At 44.7% G+C, this 22344-nt stretch overlaps 1 protein-coding gene, 1 long non-coding RNA gene and 1 pseudogene across 4 annotated transcripts in view; 1 reads left to right on the top strand and 2 right to left on the bottom strand.

The window, feature by feature from the left end:
* The window catches only part of LOC129143652 (uncharacterized), a 663501-nt gene that overhangs the window by 610774 nt on the left and 30383 nt on the right, over positions 1-22344 (bottom strand). The gene's annotated exons all lie outside the window — the stretch shown is intronic.
* Positions 1-22344, top strand: part of SLC7A14 (solute carrier family 7 member 14) — a 125821-nt gene that overhangs the window by 85609 nt on the left and 17868 nt on the right. The window contains exons 4-7 of the mRNA XM_526378.8: positions 985-1202; positions 13464-13610; positions 16310-16518; positions 18670-19547. Of these exons, the coding sequence (XP_526378.3) occupies positions 985-1202; positions 13464-13610; positions 16310-16518; positions 18670-19547 (1452 nt within the window). The remainder of the gene's footprint in view (positions 1-984; positions 1203-13463; positions 13611-16309; positions 16519-18669; positions 19548-22344) is intronic.
* On the bottom strand, positions 1198-13464 carry LOC107970411 (keratin, type II cytoskeletal 8-like; annotated as a pseudogene).

Genomic DNA, 22344 nt, shown 5'->3' with positions numbered 1-22344 from the left:
CATGTCCTTCACTTTACAAATGAGGTCCAGAAAGATGAGGCAACTTGCCCAAGGCCACACATCTGGCTATGGGCAAAAGTACAGCTGAAATTCAAGATCCCTGCAGCTGAGGCAGTGCCTTTTCCACTCTATAGAGGGCAGGAGTCCACTGGCCATTGGGCAAAACCAAGCAGGCAGGGCGTGTTCACTGGTTATTTTTTTCTCTACAACCACATATACACAAAAGGACAGAAAACCCCTCTTTACCATCATTTTCAAAGACACACATTCTTAAATTTGTTGATTAAGAAAAGGTTTGGGAATGGGATGGAAATTTTACAGACCGTAAAATTAAAAATAATGAAGCTAAAAACAATTTTCAAACATGTTAGACCTAAATATACATCCCAAATATCCCAGGACGGTTCCCACTTCAAATATTCTGTGCCATGGTTCCATAGGCGCTGTTGTAATTGTCACACCACATAGCCCAATTTTTGGTCCAGGATACCAGATCATCTTACCTATCTACCAAATCCTGCTCATTTGCAAATAGATACTGGTATCTGCTTGTGGACTATAGCATAGGCATGTGTAGGTGCACACACACACACAGAGTTCCTTTTACAGACTTGCTGTCCTTTTTTTTTTTTTGAGACGGAGTCTCACTCTGTCCCCCAGGCTGGAGTGCAGTGGCGTGATCTCGGCTCACTGCAAGCTCTACCTCCCAGGTTCACGCCATTCTCCTGCCTCAGCCTCGCGAGTAGCTGGGACTACAGGCGCCCGCCACCACACCCGGCTAATTTTTTGTATTTTTAGTAGAGACAGGGTTTCACCGTGTTAGCCAGGATGGTCTCAATCTCCTGACCTCGTGATCTGCCTGCCTCGGCCTCCCAATTTACTGCCCTTCTTAAAGCTGAGTACGGATGCAGTGGGGTAGGACCAGGAGTTTGCATGGCCCTTTCTTCCCTCCAGACAATGTCAAATCATGTCTTTCCTCTCTAGGGAAAGGTGAAGAATCATACCCAGACCTTCTGGCTCTGTTGATCGCGGTCATCGTGACCATCATTGTTGCTCTGGGGGTGAAGAATTCCGTAGGCTTCAACAATGTTCTCAATGTGCTGAACCTGGCAGTATGGGTGTTCATCATGATCGCAGGCCTCTTCTTCATCAATGGGAAATATTGGGCGGAGGGCCAGTTCTTGCCCCACGGCTGGTCAGGGGTAAGTTTGTTCCAAACACCTGGTGTGCCTGTCACACACTCTGCCTTCTACCCTGTGACCGACCTAAGACATATTTTCAAGAAAATGCTGTTCTGTTCCATAATTACCACAGCACCCTCTTTATCACCTTTTGATCTTAATTTAGTTGGAATATCCTGAAGAAGTGGTTCTTGTGTGTTGTTTTTTTTTTCCACAGGCATTTGTTAAGATCTTATTTTATACAAATAACAATAATAGATTCAATGTTTTGGCAACCTGCAATTGCCTAAAATTGTGCTAAGTGTCTTTGCATGTACTATCTCATTTAATCATCCTGATAATCTTGTGAGGAAGATATTTACATTCTGCTCTTAAAGATGAAAAAAACTCCCATTCAGAGAGTTCAAATGGCTTACTGTTAAACACACAATGTAAGTGGCAGAACCCAGTCAGCCACGACTGCCTGGCTCCAAAGTCTGTGCAAGAACAGCTCAGTTCTATAGAATTATGTCTACAATCTACTAAGAGAGATCAAGAAGAACATAAATACACAAGGCAATAAAGGAGGCCAGGGAAAGGGGACAGTAGGGAAGGGATGAGTTTTGCCTGGGTATGAAACTAGGAAAATAACAGTTTTTAATTCCAATGTCAGCATTTGACTCTAGGAGGAGAGTCCTACTGAGGTCAGAGGACAGCTGAGCTGGCCTAATGGAGGGCTGTGCTATAAATCCCATTCCAAAGGCATAGTTCATAACAGGCAGGTTTACCTGGTGTGGTCTAGGGGTTAGCAAGAGCGTGGGCTGGACCAAAAGGATGTTTTCAGATCTCATTCCATGATCTGGCTAGTGTGGTTTATGCTAGAGAAAAATAGGAAGGTCAGAGAGGCAAATTCTTTATACTGACAAGTGGCTGTGAGTTGCACCTGGTTTCTTTCTCTAGGATGACTAAAAATACTTATGTTGTGGATTTATTGGTGAAATTCACTAGCCCACCTCTTTTTCATGGTAGAACGTAAATCAGAGAATTTTGAGCTGTCAGGGACCTTAGAGGTTACCTGGTCCTATCCGTTCATTTAACAGATGAACAACCTAAGGTCGAGAGAGGCAAGTCTGCCTAGAACTGATGACAGAAAGCAAGTCCAGGATTCCACCCACTTTGCTTTTGTAGCTTTTGCTTAGACTGGTTTTTCTCCAACATGTCCAGGGATCAGAAATGTTTCTTGGAGAACACTCAAAATCACTTCTGTTTATTCCGAACCATGCCATGCCGTTCAATGCAGAGAAATAAGCAAGGAAGCAATTTAAGCCAAGATTCCTAGTCTTCTCCTTATCTATAAGAATTCCACAGAACTACAAAGTTCATCCCTCCTCTTTGAAATGAATAAATACTGAAACTGCTTAAAACCAAAAGAAGAGACAAAGAAACACTGTTGGCCCCATTCTGGATCCCCAGATCTATATTATCTTATGATACAAACTGTTCCTTTCCTATCATATAAGAGAAACAACAAATTACAAGACTGAAAAGAAGGAATGTTTTCCTGGAACTCAGTTGCATTTTCTTTTTTCTTTCTTTCTTTCTTTTTTTTTTTTTTTTTGGACAAAATAAAGCAATTGAATTGTTTTGTAGCTGGAGGCAAGGGGGGTCCCCAAGCAGTAAACTCCCCCCGCGCGTGGGCTGAGAGCTAGGGCTGAGCTTCAGGTGGGTCTCCTGTTCCCTGTGCTCCCCTGCACAGCAGCCTCCCTCCCGGGCTCTGGGGGAGCCACAGTAGAGGCAGGCTGGGAGGGGCTGCCGCAGCTCTTCACTTGGGCAGGACGTCAGAGGACTCGGATACCAGCTTCCCATCGCGGGTCTCAATCTTCTGCACAACCATGGCCCTGGCGGAGCTGGTGCGGCTGAATGAGCTGGAGCCCGCGACAGAGCCAAAGCTGGAGCTTAGGCCATAGCTGAGGCCAGGGCTTGTGAGGCCCCCATAGGCGGAGCTCAGACCACCTGCATAGCCGCTGGTGGTCTTCATATGGATACTCCAGTTCTGCATCCCAGACTCCAGCCGGGCTCTCCTCGCCCTCCAGCAGCTTCCTGTAGGTGGCGATCTCCATGTCCAGGGCCAGTTTGACGTTCATCAGCTTCTGGTACTCACGCAGCTGCTGCGCCATGTCCTGCTTGGCCCGCTGCAGGGCGGCCTCCAGCTCGACCGCTTGGCGCTGGCATCCTTAACGGCCAGCTCCCCACGCTGCTCGGCATCTGCGATGGGGGCCTCCAGGGAAGCCCTCTGGCCTTTGAGGCCCTCAATCTCAGCCTGGAGCCGGCTGATGTTCCGGTTCATCTCGGAGATCTAAGTCTTTGTACGCCGCAGGTCATCCCCGTGCTTCCCAGCCAGCGTCTGCAGCTCTGCATACTTGATCTGGTACATGCTCTCAGCCTCAGCCCAGCTGCGGTTGGCGATCTCCTCCTACTGTGCCTTGACCTCAGCGATGATGCTGTCCATGTCCAGGGAGAGGCTGTTGTCCATGGACAGCACCGCAGACGTGCCCGAGATCTGGGACTGCAGCTCCTGGATCTCCTCTTCATGCAGTTGCCTGAAGAAGTTGATCTCGTCAGTCAGCCCTTCCAGGCGAGATTCCAGCTCTGCCTTGTTCATGTAAGCTTCATCCATGTCCTTCTTGATGAGGACAAATTCATTCTCCATTTCTGTACGCTTATTGATCTCATCCTCATACTTGTTCTTGAAGTCCTCCACCAGCCCCTGCATATTGCCAAGCTCCGCCTCCAGCTTCAGCTTCTCCTGGCCCAGAGCCTCCAGCTGCCGCCTAAGGTTGTTCATGTAGCTCTCAAATACGTTGATCCGAGCCATCTTCTGCTGCTGCAGGAGGCTCCACTTGGTCTCCAGCATCTTGTTCTACTGCTGCAGGAACCGTACCTTGTCGATGAAGGAGGCAAACTTGTTGTTGAGGGTCTTGATCTGCTCCTTCTCCTGGGTGTGCATGGCCTGGATATTGGGATCCACCTCCAGGTTAACAGGGCTCAGCAGGCTCTGGTTGAACAGCGGTGATGCCTCCTATGCCGCTGGCCCCACCATAGCCTCTGCCCAGGCCACCCCGGAAGCTGCTGCTGCTCACTCGGGAGAGGCTTGAGGAGCTGATGTGGGCACCAGGCCCATTCGTGTAAAAGCAGCTGCTAAAGGCCTGGGGGCCAGAGGTGGACACCTTGTAGGACTTCTGGGTCACCCTGATGGACATGGTGGAGGCAGGAGTGGAGGCAGGCAGGCTGAACCAGGCAGAGATTCCAGAAGGAGCCGAGAAGCTGCTTCTTGGTCCTCAGTTGCATTTTCATTGTAGCAGGAAAATGTCCTCACCATTTTCTTAACAATATAAGAAATTATTGGGTCATGGACTTACTGGAAGACTTTGGCCATCAATTAACTTCTGTGCTTTCAGTTTTTCTCATCTATTATGTGGCAAAACTAATTGCACCACATGTTTGCAAAAAAACAGCAAAATCTTGGATGTTTTTATGTGCAGCTTGTTACGGTTGTCAATAGTTAAAACTACACGAGGAAGGAACTAGTTTTTATTGACTACCTGTTAAGTTCCTGGCATTGTATTCCATGAATAGTATCTCACTCTTAAAACAAAACTTTTGAGTGGTGCTGTTATCCCTAACTTAAAAGTGGAGAATCCTCATAGAGGCTGCGAAACTGACCTGACCTCACTTAGTCAGCTCCGGGGCTGGGGTTTCTGCCCAGATCTGTGTGACTCCAAAGCCCTTTCTACCAATGCAGTACCTTGTGTATCACGCTCATTCTCTCTGAGTTTTCTTTAGTAAGTAGTAAGGTAATAAATCTAAAATGTTATACTTCCTTTAAACTTTCATGATGTCAGAGAATCTTGGAGGAACCTTAAGAGATAGAAAATAGTTCATCTGACCCAGGCTGCGTATGCATTGTTTATGAAGACATCCTGTCAATGCAATTCTAAAACTCTTCTTAATTACTTGATTGATATTTAATTTTCAAAATCCTCCTATTAGCTCACCCAAACGGCACACACTTTAGTTTAGGCCCCACTTAAAGACTGGAAAGAGTTAATATCCTCTGTGTAAATGTTCTTTACCCATCCTGAAGAAGATGGAGGCACATTTTAGCGTTGCCTTTAGCCTTGTGTTTTGTTCTGAGGACTTTATTCTCTTTGGGGGTCTCCCTTTCCTTCTCAGGGGCTCCACATCCTTCCTCAATCAGGAGCCTGCCTCATCAAGGAAGGAGCTAACCATGCCAGCCTTGGGGTTCCCCACTTATACATCCTGGGTTCTCACTAACTTTCCTAAGAGAAGATCAGAAGTCAGGCATAAGAAAGAAATGAAGGACGCTTTTCCCAACATCGAACATTTTCTTTGTGACAAACTCTTTCATGTACACTTTTAATTTAATTTTCACAACAGCCCTGCAAAATAAGTACAGAGCTCTCCACTTTTACATGCAAATAGCTCAAGCTTAGAAAAGTTAAAGACACAGATCTAGATGGTAAGTAATAGAGCTGAAATTCGACCCCAGTCCTGGATGGGCCAAAGTACTTATTTACCCCACTGCCACCTGGGTTTGGGGCCATGAACTGGTTATCTTTTTTTGCACTTCTGTTCACTGTCCTCATTCCAATCCAAGCCTACTGCCTTGAGTAGATTTGTCATTGGCCAAGAAAAAAGCTTGGCTGGGATTGTGAATGTTTTGCTGCAATTCCATTATCCCTAAAGGAAACTTGGGGATGATATATGTCCTAGTGAATGTGCCTAAAAGTATCATCTGAGAACAAAGGACAGCCCAGTGTGAAGATGTTGCTGATTCATCCTCTCTGCACTCTGCCTGGCCTTGGATTTCTACGTAGTACATTTCCTTCCCAGTGAATGGGCCTGGACCTGTTATTTCTCAACTTTGGTTTCAGGTCACTTTTCCAAAGTCCAGCAAAGTCATTTTGAATTTAGACCCTATTTTTTAAGGTCTGACACTGCCTCATGAGCATGTCATACACCAGGGTAATACACACATTCCTCGCTCTGTTACCTAACAATTGTCTACAAAAGTGTGTTGCCTCGTCAACAGATACATGAACTTCTTCACTCCTTATCAAAACCCTTACCTCTACCCCTGACTAGGGGACTAGTACAGAGGTCCAACCCACTTTATTCTTCAATTGCTTTAGGTAGGATGGAATGGAGGAAACCATTGTATAGGAGATGATTTATAAGAATAGCATGACATGGCTTTCCACACAATTCTCAAGGACTTTGAAAGAGTTAATGAACAATCCATCCTCTAACCAGGGACCCCTCATAAACCTACTCTTTCCCCTGCTCCAAACACTTCCTTCCAAAGAAAATAGCTTAAGGAATGGTTTACTCACTTACAGGTTCTGGGTCAAATGCTTCTGTGGTCTTGAAGAGTTTAAGAACAACAAACATTTTTCCCTATATCAAGTAACTCTGGCCTTCAGCTGAACCCCTGCTTCCATCTGCAATTCCTCAGCCCTTAACATTGCTGGACGTGTGTTCCCTTCATGTTATTTGTTCTTGATACTATCTTATAGTTTTTCTTTAAGCAAATAAGACACTCTACCAGCACAAATAGCTCCCAGGAAAATGGTCCATAGCAATCATTTGTGGGGAATCCTGACAGCCTCCAAACAAAGGAAAAGTTGTTTTTCATGTTCTCCACATCTGAATCCATTTGTGGGAACCCATTAGCACATTCCACTGTCACTGGGGACAGGCTGCTAATAGAGCTGGGGCATGAGGGTGGTAGAAAATGCTGTGAAAAGTTGGAATTTTGTTGCCTAGAGAGTGAATAACATAAAGGCGCCTAATTATCTCCCAGGCATCCGGCAGACTGGCTGAGGCAGAATGTGTGAAGGCTGCCTCATCTGAATGCCTCTCAAATATCAGCAAGACGCAGGGGGCCAGTTTTTAGGGACCTCACATACTGAGTAGCAGGCCACTAATGACATTGCTTTTGACAATTAACTAAGCAGAAGCCCTCCAGCAACTGAGGCACGTGCTGCTTTCCCACAATGCCATTCTAGAGGGATGAACTCTGTTCTGGATCAGCTGGCTGAGTTTTTACACCAGGTTGACTTCAAACAACAATCTCAGCTATATCATCAAATACAAAGGTCAGTACTTTTTTCTGAGGCAGAGTCTCACTCTGTCGCCCAGGCTGGAGTGCAGTGGTGCGATCACAGCTCACTGCAGTCTCAACCTCCCAGGCTCAAGTAATCTTCCCACCTCAGCCTCCCAAGTAACTGGAACTACAGGTGCACACAACCACACCTAGCTAATTTTTTTCAATACTATTTTTTAATTTTGCAAAACATTAAAGCAAAGAGTTAGGATAACATACCAATAAACCCAGAAATACACATACACTTGCACACGAACACACATACACACATTTCACCCACCAATTTTATTCACAGATGCTCACCCCTAGGTACCGCACATGTGCTTTTATGCATGGAAGTCTATCCTAATTATAAACACCAGTGGTCAGATCTGAGATCTGGATAGAGTGACGTAGAAAACGGTTTCAGTGGTTCTTTGGGTAGAGACACCCATATACAGTTTCATTTCATGGGTCTTTGTATTTACCAATCAGGGACCATCTGCTTGCAAGGAAGAAAAGCTCATTCAAACCAACTCAAGTAAAAAGATGACCCTTTTTGCTAATTTTCTATCTTCTCTTTAATAATCTGTTTATTTCATCTATGTCTTGTTAGGCCAAGTTTGGTTTGACCCTGGTAGGTGTGTTGGTCTTTCTTCTCCATTTGCCTCCGCTCCCCAGACCTATTCTCCACCCTTCATGCCCTGTTCTCTGCTCCAGGTTGCTTCCTGTTGAATTTAGCCAATGGGAAATACTATCAAGTCAGAAGGCGAGAAGAAAGCAAGGCCAGAGTATTTCTTCCTCGCTGCCTCCCAACCTTGGCACCACACTGGCTATCCCTCCACAAGGCCGCTACTTCTAGGAATCTCTGCCCCATACCTCCAGCTCCCACCGGACTCCAGGACACCATTCCACCCCCTACACTTAGGCCTCAGGATGAGAGCTTCTCAGTGTTGCTAAGTCTCTGATGCCTCAGCATCCCTAGACACCTCCCTTAACCCTGCCTAAATACTCCCCAGACCTGCCTATAGTCCCTCATTGAAATTTTGTTTGAATCATCTGCGTTATTAATAAATTATCTTGACTGCCTAATGTGGTAGAACCTCCACATGTCCTGCCTTTGATCTGTCCAGTCTTTCTCCAACTGTACTTGCTTTCTAGTTCTACATATGCAAATGCAGGCTAAGAGACATCCTCTTTGCAAGTTTACTTCCTCTTTTCCCTACTTGATCATAATTAACTTTCTAATAGCTAATCATTATCAGTAATTGCCATCCCTTCTCTTGTTCATTTAGAGGAAAGTAGCATTTCTGTTTCATGAATAATATAGATGCTTATTAATCTTGTTGAGTTTGTTACCATAATCAAGAATGCATTTCGGATCTTACAGTATCCTCTAGACTCAATCTCTGTAAAATCAAGCTGGGTACTTTTTGCTCATGACTATATCCCCATCACTAAGCACAGTGCCTGGCACATGGTAGCACTTAGTATACACAAGTCAAGTTCTAAAAGGAGGAAGGTAGGGGAGTAGAAGGAGGAGAGAAGGAGGAGGAGTTTGTGCCCTTGGGTGTCAACTGCTCTAGAAAAACTTAGAATTGTAATAATAATACTGGTGGTAAGAGCTAATATTTACTGAGCACCTACTGTATTATAGGACTGCAGTTTACTCTATTATCTCATTTTATCCTTGTAACAACACTATGAGCTAAGTGCTATTATTATCTCCATTTAAGTAAGAATGAAACTTAGGCTCCAAGAGGTTAAGAACTTGTTCTAGGTCACCAAGCTAATATGTGGCAGAATCAACCTGGGCCTGACAGTCTACAAAGTCTATGCTTCTAACTAAAGCCAGTCACTCCCATTTGTGTGGCCCTAGGATTTCCTCTAAAGCCTACAGTGGACATCACATTGACTCCAACTGCCAGTACTGCACATATTTAAAGGTGTCCTCTTCATCTTCCACTGAGTCTTCTGCTCTTCAAGTTAAACATCCCCAGGTCCCCAGTTCTTCCTTATGTGGCATGGTTCACAAACCTCTCACCTTTTTCTAAGATTGCTTTGCCCAAATTTATATGGTTGTTGTGCCAAGTCACTAAATGATTTACAAGAGGAGGGTATGTATGCATGTATATGTATGTATATGTGTTTGCATGTGTATGTGTGTGTGTTTATATGTATTTGCGTGTGTGTGCATGTTTATGTGTGTACATATATGTGTCTGTGTGTGTACAAGGGAAGAATAAATGTTAAAGGAAGAGAAAGCAGGACCTGTTTTTCTGGGTTTGTTTTGTGGGTACTTAGTACGTGTATATATTTATGGGGTACATGAGATGTTTTGATAGAGGCACGCAATGTGAAATAAGCACATCATGGAGAATGGGGTGTCCATCTCCTCAAGCATTTATCCTTTGAGTTATAACCAATCCAATTACACTCTTTAAGTTATTTTAAAATGCACAATTATTACTGACTATAGTCACCCTGTTATGTTATCTAATAGTAGGTCTTACTCATTCTTTCTACTTTTTTTGTACCCATTAACCATCCCCACCTCCCCCCGTCCAGCCCCCAACTATCCTTCCCAGCCTCTGATAACCATCCTTCTACTCTCTATGTCCATGAGTTCAATTGTTTTTATTTTTAGATCCCACAAATAAGTGAGAATGGGCAATGTTTGTCTTTCCATGCCTGATTTATTTTGCTTAACATGATGATCTTCAGTTCCATCCATGTTGTTGGAAATGACTGGATCTCATTCTTTTTTATGGCTGCATAGTACTCAATTGTGTATATGTCCCACATTTTCTTTATCCATTCATCTGTTGATGGACACTTAAGTTGCTTCCAAATCTTAGCTATTGTAAACAGTGTTGCAACAAACATAGGAATGCAGATATCTCTTCAATATGCTGATTCCATTTCTTTTGGGTATATACCCAGCAGTGGGATTGCTGGAACATATGGTAGCCCAATTTTTAGTTTTTTGAGAAACCTCTAAACTCTTCTCCATAGTGCCTGTACTAATTTACATTCCCAAAAACAGTGTACGAGTGTTCCCTTTTCTCCCCATCCTTGCCAGCATTTATTATTGCCTGTCTTTTGGATATAAGCCATTTTAAGTGAGGTGAGATAATATCTGATTATAGTTGTGATTTTCATTTATCTGATTATCAATGCCTGTTTGCCCTCTGCATGTCTTCTTTTGAGAAATGTCTATTCAAATCTTTTGCCCATTTTTTAAATCAGATTATTAGATTTTTTCCTATAGAGTTGTTTGAGCTCCTTATATATTCTGGTTATTAATCCCTTGTCAGATGGGTAGTTTACAGATATTTTCTCCTATTCTGTGGGTTGTCTCTTCACTTTGTTGATTGTATCCTTGGCTGTGCAGAAGCTTTTTAACTTGATGTGATTCCACTTGTCCATTTTTGCTTTGGCTGCCTGTGCTTGTGGGGTATTGCTCAAGAAATGTTTGCCCAGACCAGTGTCCTGGAGATTTTCCAAACATCCCCTAGGGGTAGTCTTACAGCCTATGATTGCGGTTGAAAACGTTGGATGAAAACAAAGTACAAAAAGGTGAATGAGTTCCCTAAGATATAGAGATAGCCAACATATTGATTTATTTATAAACCCGCTTATTTCCACAAAGGACTTGAACGTGTAGAATAACTCTGTTTTTATTGGGTTGCCTGTGCTTGTGGGGTATTGCTCAAGAAATTTTTGCCCAGACCAATGTCCTGAAGATTTTCCCCCAATGTTTTCTTGTGGTAGTTTCATAGTTTGAGATCTTAGATTTAAGTCTTCAATATATTTTGATTTGATTTTTGTAGATGATGAGAGATAAAGGTCTAGTTTCATTCTTCTGCCTATGGATATCCAGTTTTCTCAGCACTATCTACTGAAGAGACTGTCTTTTCCCCAGTGAATGTTCTTGGCACCTTTGTCAAAAATGAAGGAACTATCTTAAAGTGAGACTTTTCTTGATCAGGACTACTTAGTGAGCCAGCAGTCCAGCATCCGTTCATCCTTGAAGACCAGTAATATTTTCTAGATAAGTGAAAACAAGCACATTTCCAAGCCTGTGAACCTCCATGTATGATGAGGTGAGATCTATTTTCCCTCCTTGTCTGGAGGCCAAAGACGTTTTCCACACCACTGTATGAAAAACTTTGCTGTAGGGAAAGCAGGAGTTCTCTTCTCTTCTGGAAAGTAGCCATCTAGAGATGGAACTGCTTGTATTTTAGAAGTTCTTTCTACCTGACTTATTAGAATAGACCAGGAGTTTTTAAATTTTCTTGTGCCATGGACCACCTGGATGTTTGATGAAGCCTGTGGATCCCTTATGAGAATTGTGATTTTAAATGAATAGCCTAATTACATACGAATTCAAAGGAAATCAATTATATTGAAATGTAGTATTAAGTATTTTTAATTTTATTTTATTTTTATATTGTAATCTAGTAACAATGTGCTTCTCTATTAGGGATTTATATGTTAACCTCTATGTGTAATAACTATCATAATCTGAAAGAAGTAATAAGCATAAGTGATATTTCAAGATCTCTGCAACAATTCTCATATGAAGTGAAAATATCTGATTGCTATTGGTGACACAGGCACAGGTATTGTTAGTTTGTCACCTACATTCATAACTGAAAGAAATGCTAATTCAACTAGAAGGTAGTGAAAAACATATGCAATTCTTTACCAGCAAAATTTTTAGATGCCTTGAATTCCATGGCCTCCAGGAAAAGAACCCCAGAGTAGAGGGTTGAAACATTAGAATCCTAGCTGAGAGAAACTGTAGGAAAGACCAGCTCATTTTACAGATGAGCAAAGTTTGCTTCTGAAGGTTTGAGAAGATCTTTAATTTTATGATGTACCTTACAGGTTCTAGTATTTCATATTTTGTCTTATTGAGAAGTCAGTGAGGAAAGTAAGAGTGACAATTTTGGACAAGTGTCAGCTTGGCACACGTTTTGATTTCCATCATTTATAAACTGAATGTGGAGAAAAGAAAAATAAAATGGTCCAGTCTGCAACGGGTCTCACCTCCTGGACCACTGGCTAGGGCTTGCTTTTTTTTCCCTCACCCCATACACACAAGTCCAAAAATATCTCTCACCTTCTAAACGGACATCCCTAAGCATTCAAAGAGGCACTTTTTTACTTAGAGCTAACAATGAAAATACTGAGGTGGGGAACCCTCATTTAAACTTCAATAGGTTCTTTCAAAGAAAGTAGCCATTCTTCAATGGAAGGTTTTCACTGACATTTTGACATATATAATACATTCCCAAACACCCCTGGAGCCATGTGGGCTCCTGGCAGACTGCCAGCAGATGTGACTGGATACCATCCCCCAGCTTTACTCTGACCTCCTGCCTCTTGCCCAACTAGGTCATTCAAGCCCCAAAAGGAGCAACAAATAAACTGTCTTTACCATGTCTTCCCAGTGAAGACAATAGAATGTCTGAAGATCTGAAAATCTTTTATATCATTTTAGATCTGGAAGTTACCATAGAGCTGATCTGTCAGGGGTACTAACAGTAATGTAAGTAGGATAATTCTTCCTTATGCAGAAGTATCTGAATCCCCTACACTAAGAGCCAGAAGCATTTTTTTTTTTTTGAGATGGAGTCTCCCTCTGTCACCGAGGCTGGAGTGCAATGGCACGATCTCAGCTCACTGCAACCTCTGCCTCCTGGGTTCAAGCAATTCTCCTGCCTCAGCCTCCTGAATAGCTGAGATTACAGGTGCGCGTCACCATGCCTGGCTAATTTTTGTATTTTTAGTACAGACAGGGTTTCACCATGTTGGTAAGGCTGTTCTCAAACTCCTGACCTCGTGATCCACCCGCCTCGGCCTCTCAAAGTGCTGGGATTACAGGCATGAGCCATCGCACCCGGCCAATTCTTCTTATCTCTATTTACACATCATAAGAGAGTTGCCCACAGCCACACAGCTAGAAAATAGAGGAGATCAGAACCTGCGTGTTTAGCATGAGTTCCACCATGTCACTCCCTCAGCCACTCAGTCATGTCTGCAGGGCATAGGGCAATTGCACTTTCCACATTTAAGACCCCGGTGCCACCCTGATCTTCTGAGTCTGACAAATGCCATCATCCACACAGGTGCTGCAAGGAGCAGCAACATGCTTCTACGCTTTCATTGGCTTTGACATCATCGCCACCACTGGAGAGGAAGCCAAGAATCCCAACACGTCCATCCCTTATGCTATCACTGCCTCCCTGGTCATCTGCCTGACAGCATATGTGTCTGTAAGTACCAGATGCTTGCGGGACCCTCCTCACGATGTGGCCCTGGCACTGAGCTCCCTTCTCTGTCAGGAAGGAGTCCTTTCCTATGTCTTCTTGGTGTCTGTCTTTTGTCCCCTGTAGCCCTATTCCCCACTCCCCGTGACAAGAAAAAAATTAGGACTCCAAACTGAAGAAGAGGAGAAGCCCCAGGCCTTCACTTCAGCCTTGGCCTTCATTCCCACCCCTCCATCCTCACAAGCTCTTGGTGTCTGCTGCTGCCCCAGGGGCTGGTGTGCAGGGAATGGGCTGCCATCCAAGGAGCTCAGGTCATAGGCTGGCAGTAACGGGTGGGTGTGCGAGCAAAGGCATTGTGGGCCTCTGTGCACTTTCCTCAATGCTCTTCTGTCTTCTGGGAGCTTCCCGGCAGCAAAGAGGCGAGGCTCCCTGCACAGCGGGGAGAGAGAATACATTGTCCTCTGCAAACTCTCTTCCCCTTAAATCTGGGGAGGAAAGTGCCATTTCTTTAGGCTGTTGCTCCCTCTTGTTACACCAGCTCAAATTCACCTTCAGGTATCCCTACCTAGGGGAGCCCCTGGATAAAAACTTCAGCCTTGTCTTCCTCAGGATCATGCCCCTGAGACACTCCTCATGCTCTGATGCTTGCTCTCGGAGCTCCCATCCCAGAATTTCTATCACAGAAATAGCCCAGCTGCATCCAACATCCCCCTCTGCCCCTGGCAATGGAGAAAATCGGCTCACAGGCCAGGAAGTGTGTGGTTCCACAAACATTCTCAGGTCCTGAGGGGCGCACTCACTTGGGTCACCACAATTAGGAAAGAGCTGGCAGCGGGGGGTGCTGCCGCTGATCAGCCCTGCTGTTTCTCTTTCCCAAAAAAGACATCTTTAGCAACTAGCTAAGGAAGCCAGACCAATTGATCATTAAGGCAAGCTGCAAACAGGATTGTTCTAGAAGCCAGAGAAAAACACAGAGCAAACTTGAGGGTCGTTTACAGACATTCAGCTGCCTACCCAGAGGTTTTATGGGTGCCTCAATTATCACCTCCCACTAGCACACACATGCAAGGGGTTTCATCGTGTCCATACATACCCTGATTATCCCTGTGGGCAGAATGTTGAGGGAGGGGTTGCGGGGCAGAAGGAACAGCAAGGACACTCTGCGTTTCCCCTTCTACTCCTCCTTCATTCCTGCCCTTCCTCCAGGAGTGGGCCCTTATCACACACAATAAAGTCAATCATCACAGTGCCCTCCTTAGAATAGCACTTTATAGACCACAGAGTACTTCTATGATCCACCAACTTTTTACCTATCCTGATCTAACTCAGGAGACTCCCTGAAGCTGGAGGACGCTCAATCCCACTCTCCTCCAGCCCACCCTGCCCCATCCCCAGAGGAAATATTGCAAGTGGTTATGTTACTAGGAAACATTCTCTTTCATACTGCACAGGCCTTAAACACGCCCTAGGAGCTGTTTGGTCTTGTACTGGTCAGCAGGCAGCCCCTCCCCCACCATGAGAAGAACGAGGTTGCTGGGCTTTGCTAGGACATCATGTCCTCCCTGGTGGCCCTTGGCTCCACTGGAGGATCTTGGCTCCAGAGGAATAGGCAAAGAAATGGTCTACATGTGACCACCCTCTTTCCTTCAGGCTTTGAATTCCTTCTTGATGTCAATTTGGCCTTCATAGGCCTGGGGGGCCCCCCATATCTGGCCATATGACTGGTGGCTCCATTGCCTATGGCCAATTCTGAAGGCAGGGGTGTTAGGCAGATCAATAATATGCGAGGGGAGTAGGTCCTGGGAGCCCCCAGTTAAGTGCTTATCACCTCCCCGATGCACACGCATGCCAGTGGCTTTGTCCTGTCCATACCCTGATTTCTCCCCATAGGCAGAGTGTTGAAGGAGGGGTGGTAGGGTAGAGGGAATAGCAAAGACATTCTGCTCTCTATTTCCTCTTCTGCTCCTCCCTCGCATCTCCCTCTTCTCTGGGGGTGGACCCTTATAGCACACACAGTAAATGATTCCTGATTAAGCAAAGCCATAGTTGTCTGACAGCCATATAGTCATTAGGACTTGATTCTGTCCTGATGCCATCATTTGTTTGTTGGCCTGCCTGGATCCTAGGACTAAGCTAGAGAAAGGAAATAGAAATATGAGTCCTTATCTGGGTCCCAACAGTTAATAGGCTATAGACCTCTTAAGCACTTATCTTTGGAGATTTTATCTCTGGTGTTTCACAGTGAGAGGGAGTACGGATAAGACCCTGTAGGACCAGAAAGCAGAAGAGAAATGAGAGTCTTGTCCACGTGGGCAGGGTGCTCATGGTCCCTGCCAGGCCCTGGTTGCAGGGCATTGGCTGCAGCTCCTTCCTTCCGGAAATATCTGCTCTCCACTGAACTGTTAGCATAGCTCTGCTCATGGGGCTGAAATACCTGCAGACTTACTCCTCAGATATCAAAGGACCCGAGAGATAGAGAGTTTCTGGCCCAGTCCACTAAATTCACATGTGGGGAAATAATATTGAGTAAGGCCTAGAGGCCAGATGACTGGTCTACAGTAAAGGCACATGCCAGCAAGTGAATGGATCCAAACTGCCATGCAAGCTTCTGCCTCCAGGGGCAGGGCTCTTTCCTCTCCCATGGGGCCTCTATCCATGCTGTTCTTCCCCTGTACCTCCAGCCCTGTCTTCTCTTGTTTTAACAGGTGAGCGTGATCTTAACTCTGATGGTGCCATATTATACCATTGACACGGAATCCCCACTCATGGAGATGTTTGTGGCTCATGGGTTCTATGCTGCCAAATTCGTAGTGGCCATTGGGTCGGTTGCAGGACTGACAGTCAGCTTGCTGGGGTCCCTCTTCCCGATGCCGAGGGTCATTTATGCCATGGCTGGTGACGGGCTCCTTTTCAGGTAAGGGCTACGCTCCATGAAATTTATCCTGCTCTGCCATGTCTGTCCAGGGAGAATGTCTACCCACTGTCAGCCTGACTGTGATTTTGACATCAGTGCCTTTCACATGGACTGTGGACCTTGTTATGTATCCTGAAGAAAAGTCTGAGTAACAGAGCTCAGGCCCTGAAGCAGCCCCTAGTTTAACTCTGTGGTCCCTTAATCCAGCACCAGCTGATGTGTGTCCCCCCACTGTCCTCCCTCCTGTCGACATTGCATGCTCCTTTGTGAAGATGATGGGTGCCAAACTGCTGTACTGGGTGGCCTCCAGAAGGAAGAACCATCCTAGGGACATCTTAGGCCTGCCCTCACATTGAGGCCTGGTAACTGCCCCACTCTCCACAGCCCCTCTGAACATGAAAAAAAAAAAAGTCAACAAAGAGTAGATAAGACCCTCTGAACAGATCCTAACAATACCTGCAACACCAGCTGCCATTTATTGAACATGTGTGTCCTGGGTGCTGTGTATACAGTATCCCATTTAGTCCTCACAGTAACTCTATTTTGCATATGAAGTCTACTAGGACTCAGAGAGGTGAAACAAAATTGCCACAAATCCCTCAGCTACTGAGTGGCAGGTCAGGATTTGATCCCAGAACATCCGACTCCAAAAACCAGACTTTTAACCACACCAATATATTGGCAGTTCTTGCCCCCTACATTGGCCATGAAGTGGCCCATCTGCCCATGGTACAAAGGGGATGTGGCCTCAGCCCTTTGTTTCCAGCATGAGGGGCCTGCTGAGAAGGCATTCTTCAAGTGCACAAAGCAAGGAGTAAACCGTGGAGGCCAAGGAGCTCTCAGGTGTGCAGAGGGGGCCGGTTCACGGACTTCGTCTCTGCAGTCATCATCTTCTGACTCATTTCCCCTGCGTACTCTCTGAAGTCATCACCAGATCAGAGCTGCTGTGATTAGGTTGCCGAACAGATCAAGAGGGGCCTAGGGTGATGGAGGCGCGGCAACTTCACACATCCAAAAGATTTTTCTGCTGTCAAAGAAACTAACAGGAAAGATACTGGGGCTTCAAACACATTTACAGTCTTGTGTGAACCATAAAAATAAGGGACCAGGAGGAGAGGGGAGAGGAGAGGGAGCCTACTGCACGTGCCATTCAGTCGCTCTTCTTGGTCTCTTCTTCAGTCAGTAACTAGCTGGACATAAATCTGTATCTACGAGCACAGTTTCTCAATTACTGTGCTATTCTGCCAACTAAACCCATGAACTTTTGTTATAGGTGGTGTCTCAAGCTTTGGCATAAATCAGAATCCTCTGGAGGTCTTTTAAAGCAGTTTGCTAGGCCTCACCCTACTATGATTCTGGTATAGTAGTTATTGGGTGAAACCTGAGAATATACATTTCTAACAAGCTCCAAGAGAATGCTAAGATGCTAGTTCACAGGTCAGGAGGACCCCCAAGCAGGTCCATGACTTCCTCCAACCGTCACTTTTTCACGCAGAGCCTGGGCTTCAATCTAGGTTTCTGAAAGACAGACCTCCTAGGTTCAATCAACCCTTCCCATTACATAATGATTAGGAACTTTACTAAAGAAGTTTGCCTTAAAATCAAAGAACTAATCTAGGCACAGTGGCTCACACCTATAATCCCAACACTCTGGGAGGCTGAGGTGGGTGAATCATGAGGTCAGGAGTTCGAGACCAGCCTGGTCAACATGGTGAAACTCTGTCTCTACTAAAAATACAAAAATTAGCTGGGTGTAGTGGTGCATGCCTGTAATCCCAGCTACTCGGGAGGCTGAGGCAGGAGAATCACTTGAACCCAGGAGGCGGAGGTTGCAGTGAGCTGAGATCGCGCCACTGCACTCCAGCCTGGGGGACAGAGTGAGCAGAGTGAGACACCATCTCACCAAAAAAAAAAAAAAAAAAAAAAAAGAAATCAAAGATTTAAAGTGAATTCTCTTTTAATTATATACCAAATCCTGGGGTAGGAATAGCAGCTGGATTTAAAGTAGTGAATGCAGAAGTAAATTGGTGGAGCAGGACCAGGAGGAGTTAATCACACCAGCCTATTGATAGTTCTAGCTCCCTATGTTGGCTGCATTGGAATCGGTCACTGTAGCTCACCATTAACCCTCTGCTTGCCCGGCCCCTCCAGGTTCCTGGCTCACGTCAGCTCCTACACAGAGACGCCAGTGGTGGCCTGCATCGTGTCAGGGTTCCTGGCAGCGCTCCTCGCGCTGTTGGTCAGCTTGAGAGACCTGATAGAGATGATGTCTATCGGCACGCTCCTGGCCTACACCTTGGTCTCTGTCTGTGTCTTGCTCCTTCGATACCAACCTGAGAGTGACATTGATGGTTTTGTCAAGTTCTTGTCTGAGGAGCACACCAAGAAGAAGGAGGGCATTCTGGCTGACTGTGAGAAGGAAGCTTGTTCTCCTGTGAGTGAAGGGGATGAGTTTTCTGGCCCAGCCACCAACACATGTGGGGCCAAGAACTTACCATCCTTGGGAGACAATGAGATGCTCATAGGGAAATCAGACAAGTCAACCTACAACGTCAACCACCCCAATTACGGCACCGTGGACATGACCACAGGCATAGAAGCTGACGAATCCGAAAATATTTATCTCATCAAGTTAAAGAAGCTGATTGGGCCTCATTATTACACCATGAGAATCCGGCTGGGCCTTCCAGGCAAAATGGACCGGCCCACAGCAGCGACGGGGCACACGGTGACCATCTGCGTGCTCCTGCTCTTCATCCTCATGTTCATCTTCTGCTCCTTCATCATCTTTGGTTCTGACTACATCTCAGAGCAGAGCTGGTGGGCCATCCTTCTGGTTGTTCTGATGGTGCTGCTGATCAGCACCCTGGTGTTTGTGATCCTGCAGCAGCCAGAGAACCCCAAGAAGCTGCCCTACATGGCCCCTTGCCTCCCCTTTGTGCCTGCCTTTGCCATGCTGGTGAACATCTATCTCATGCTAAAGCTCTCCACCATCACATGGATCCGGTTTGCGGTCTGGTGCTTTGTGGGTAAGCAACTTCCTTTGGAGCCTTAAGAGTTCCCTTTTAAGGTCTTAAGCATGCTTATCCCAAAATTACCTCCTAGCTGGACTAGGCAACTCCGTTCCTAGAGAAATCTGGCTGGTTCTATGGACCCTTGTGTTCCGCCTGAGAGTCAATAAAGCCAGTTGTCCCCTTTCTGCCTGTAATGTTCTTAGTCATTGGTTCTGGAAAAATGATGTTGATTAATCCATCGCTTTACTGAGTTACTGAAAGTTCTTTCTATATCAGGATAATTAATACCAGAAAAAGTCCACTTAAAGTGAATCCACATTTTTAAGGTGACAAAAATAGCATAGTATAATTGGGGTCAGGGCATTTGGATGGAATTTTATCATAGAAACTAAGAATTGTAAAATGAAAAACTATCTTAGATTTCACAAAATTAAATTAAAATAGCAATTATGCTCTCATTTTTAAATGAACAAGGTGTGAATTAAGTGTGGATTTTTTGGCATAATTTTTATGACAAAATTGAATCATGGCATCATTTAACATCTCTCACTTCATACTGACTTTTGTAAAATATTCAAAAGTTTTTCATATTTCCCAAGGTCCTTTCTTCATTCATTGACATTCCAATCATTCACTTGGGAAGTACCCATCATGCCACCATCCTTACTGATTTTCTCTCTCCTGCTGGTAATAACTAATATGACTCTGTTAGGTCCTCAATTGTCTACAGTTTTGGGTGTGAATTCAAATTGTTCTCTAAACTCACTTTCATGGACTTCAAGAAGTCCTGTACCTTCTCTAAGATTTCTAATTTTACTTTGTGATCCATTTCTATTGTATTTGCAGTACTTGCTTATCATCTAGGACAATCTCTGATGTTCATGAGGTGGCTGGGGATTGATGCTAGTAAGAACTTGAGAAGTGTAATGGGAGACTTATTTTAAAGTTCCTTAGTCACTATTTGTATGTCCCCTGAACAACTTGGTAACCCTGGGGTCTCTGATAACAAATTCTTAGCTAAAGAGGATCTTTAGAAGCTCTGGGGAATAGAAGAGTAAACCCTGCCTAAAGGAGAGGCAAGACAAACACACGAGTCACTTAGCCCAAGAGAGGCCAAAGAGACTCTTTTGTTGTTGTTGTTGTTGTTGTTTGTTTGTTTGTTTTGTTTTGTTTGTTGTTGTTGAGATGGTGTCTTGCTGTGTCGCCCAGCCTGGAGTGCAGTGGCTTGATCATGGCCCACTGCAACCTCCGCCACCCAGGTTCAAGCAATTCTCCTGCCTCAGCCTCCTGAGTAGCTGATACTACAGGCGAGTGCCACCATGCCCCGCTAATTTTTGTGTTTTTAGTAGAGATGGGGTTTCACCATGTTGGCCAGGCTTGTCTTGAACTCTCAACCTCATGATCTGCCCACCTCAGCCTCCCAAAGTGCTGGGATTACAGGCATGAGCCACTGTGCCCAGCCCACAGAGACTCTTAGTGATGAGTGGCAGTGCATCCGCTCCTAGAGGTCAGGAATACAGTTGTTCAACATGTGTCCTCCGTGTCTGGAGCAGGGTGCCCACAGTATGTGCTCAAAAATACTTCTTAAATTATCATAAAGTACTCTTCAAAGGGGAAAAAGGAAAACTTCCAGTCAGAATTGCCAGAAAAAACTTGGAGGGGGTAGAATACAAAGTGGCCCTATAAGTTAAGATATAGATAGAAAGAAGTGGGGGAAAACGTAGCAACCAATGGAAAGGGCATATGTCTTCCCCAGAGGCCTGACTCCTTGCTTCTGAAGGCTGCTCTATGGCTTCCTGTAAGCATTTTGTCCCAATTTTTCACTATTCTAAGTCCCCCTGGTTAGACTTCAGGAGGATTTCTTGAGAAGACCCCACTGACTCATCAAGATTTTAACCATTTTTTATAACACATTTACAATCTCTTGGCTGGGCATGGTGGCTCACGCCTATAATTCCAGCACTTTGGGAGGCTGAGGAGGGCAGATCACCTGAGTTTAGGAGTTCGAGACTAGCCTGGTCTACATGGCAAAACCCCATCTCTATAAAAAATGCAAAAATTAGCCAGACGTGGTGGCAAGTGCCTATAATCCCAGCTACTCGGGAGGATGAGACAGGAAAATTGCTTGAACCCAGGAAACGGAGGTTGCAGTGAGCTGAGGTCACACCACTGCACTCTAGCCTGGGAGACAGAGCGGGACTCCATTTCAAAAAATTTTTTTAAAAAAATTAATATTTTAAAACTTTAAAAAAAAATACAATCTCTTATCTCTAAACATTTTTCCACTGGAACATGTAGCTAGCCAATGCAAATTCTACTCTGGACAGAAGTGATGGAAGTGGGTAGAAATATTTCAGTCATGTATTTGTCAAATTATTCAAGACACAGACACAAATATACATAGACTTATTTATTCATAGACTATTAAAGCTGAAAAGGGCCTTCAGTGTCTAGTACAATGCTACCCACAGTGTGGTGCCCATTCCATTGGTAATATTTTCAACCGGTATTAGAAAGCATATGAATGAACTTTTAAAAATATTGTACAGTTATTATACATTTTCACCTGGGTTAGAAAAACCACACATACACATGAATCTGGTGATTTCACAAATACTATTACTTGGAAAGAGACTATAGATGACTTTTTTAAATTTAAAGTGTGAGTCATATTAAAGAAAAAACATTAGTACTACTAGTACAGATACCGTATGATTCATAGGAATAGTAATAATGAGCACTCGTACCGTGTTTATCACATATCAGCCATTATTCTGAGGGCTTCACTTATTTATGTAATCCTCACAGCAAT

The sequence above is a fragment of the Pan troglodytes genome, chromosome 2, assembly GCF_028858775.2.
Source record: "Pan troglodytes isolate AG18354 chromosome 2, NHGRI_mPanTro3-v2.0_pri, whole genome shotgun sequence".
NCBI lineage: Eukaryota > Metazoa > Chordata > Mammalia > Primates > Hominidae > Pan > Pan troglodytes.
The sequence above is the reverse complement of the archived record's forward strand: the minus strand, read 5'-3'. Positions and strand labels throughout refer to the sequence as shown.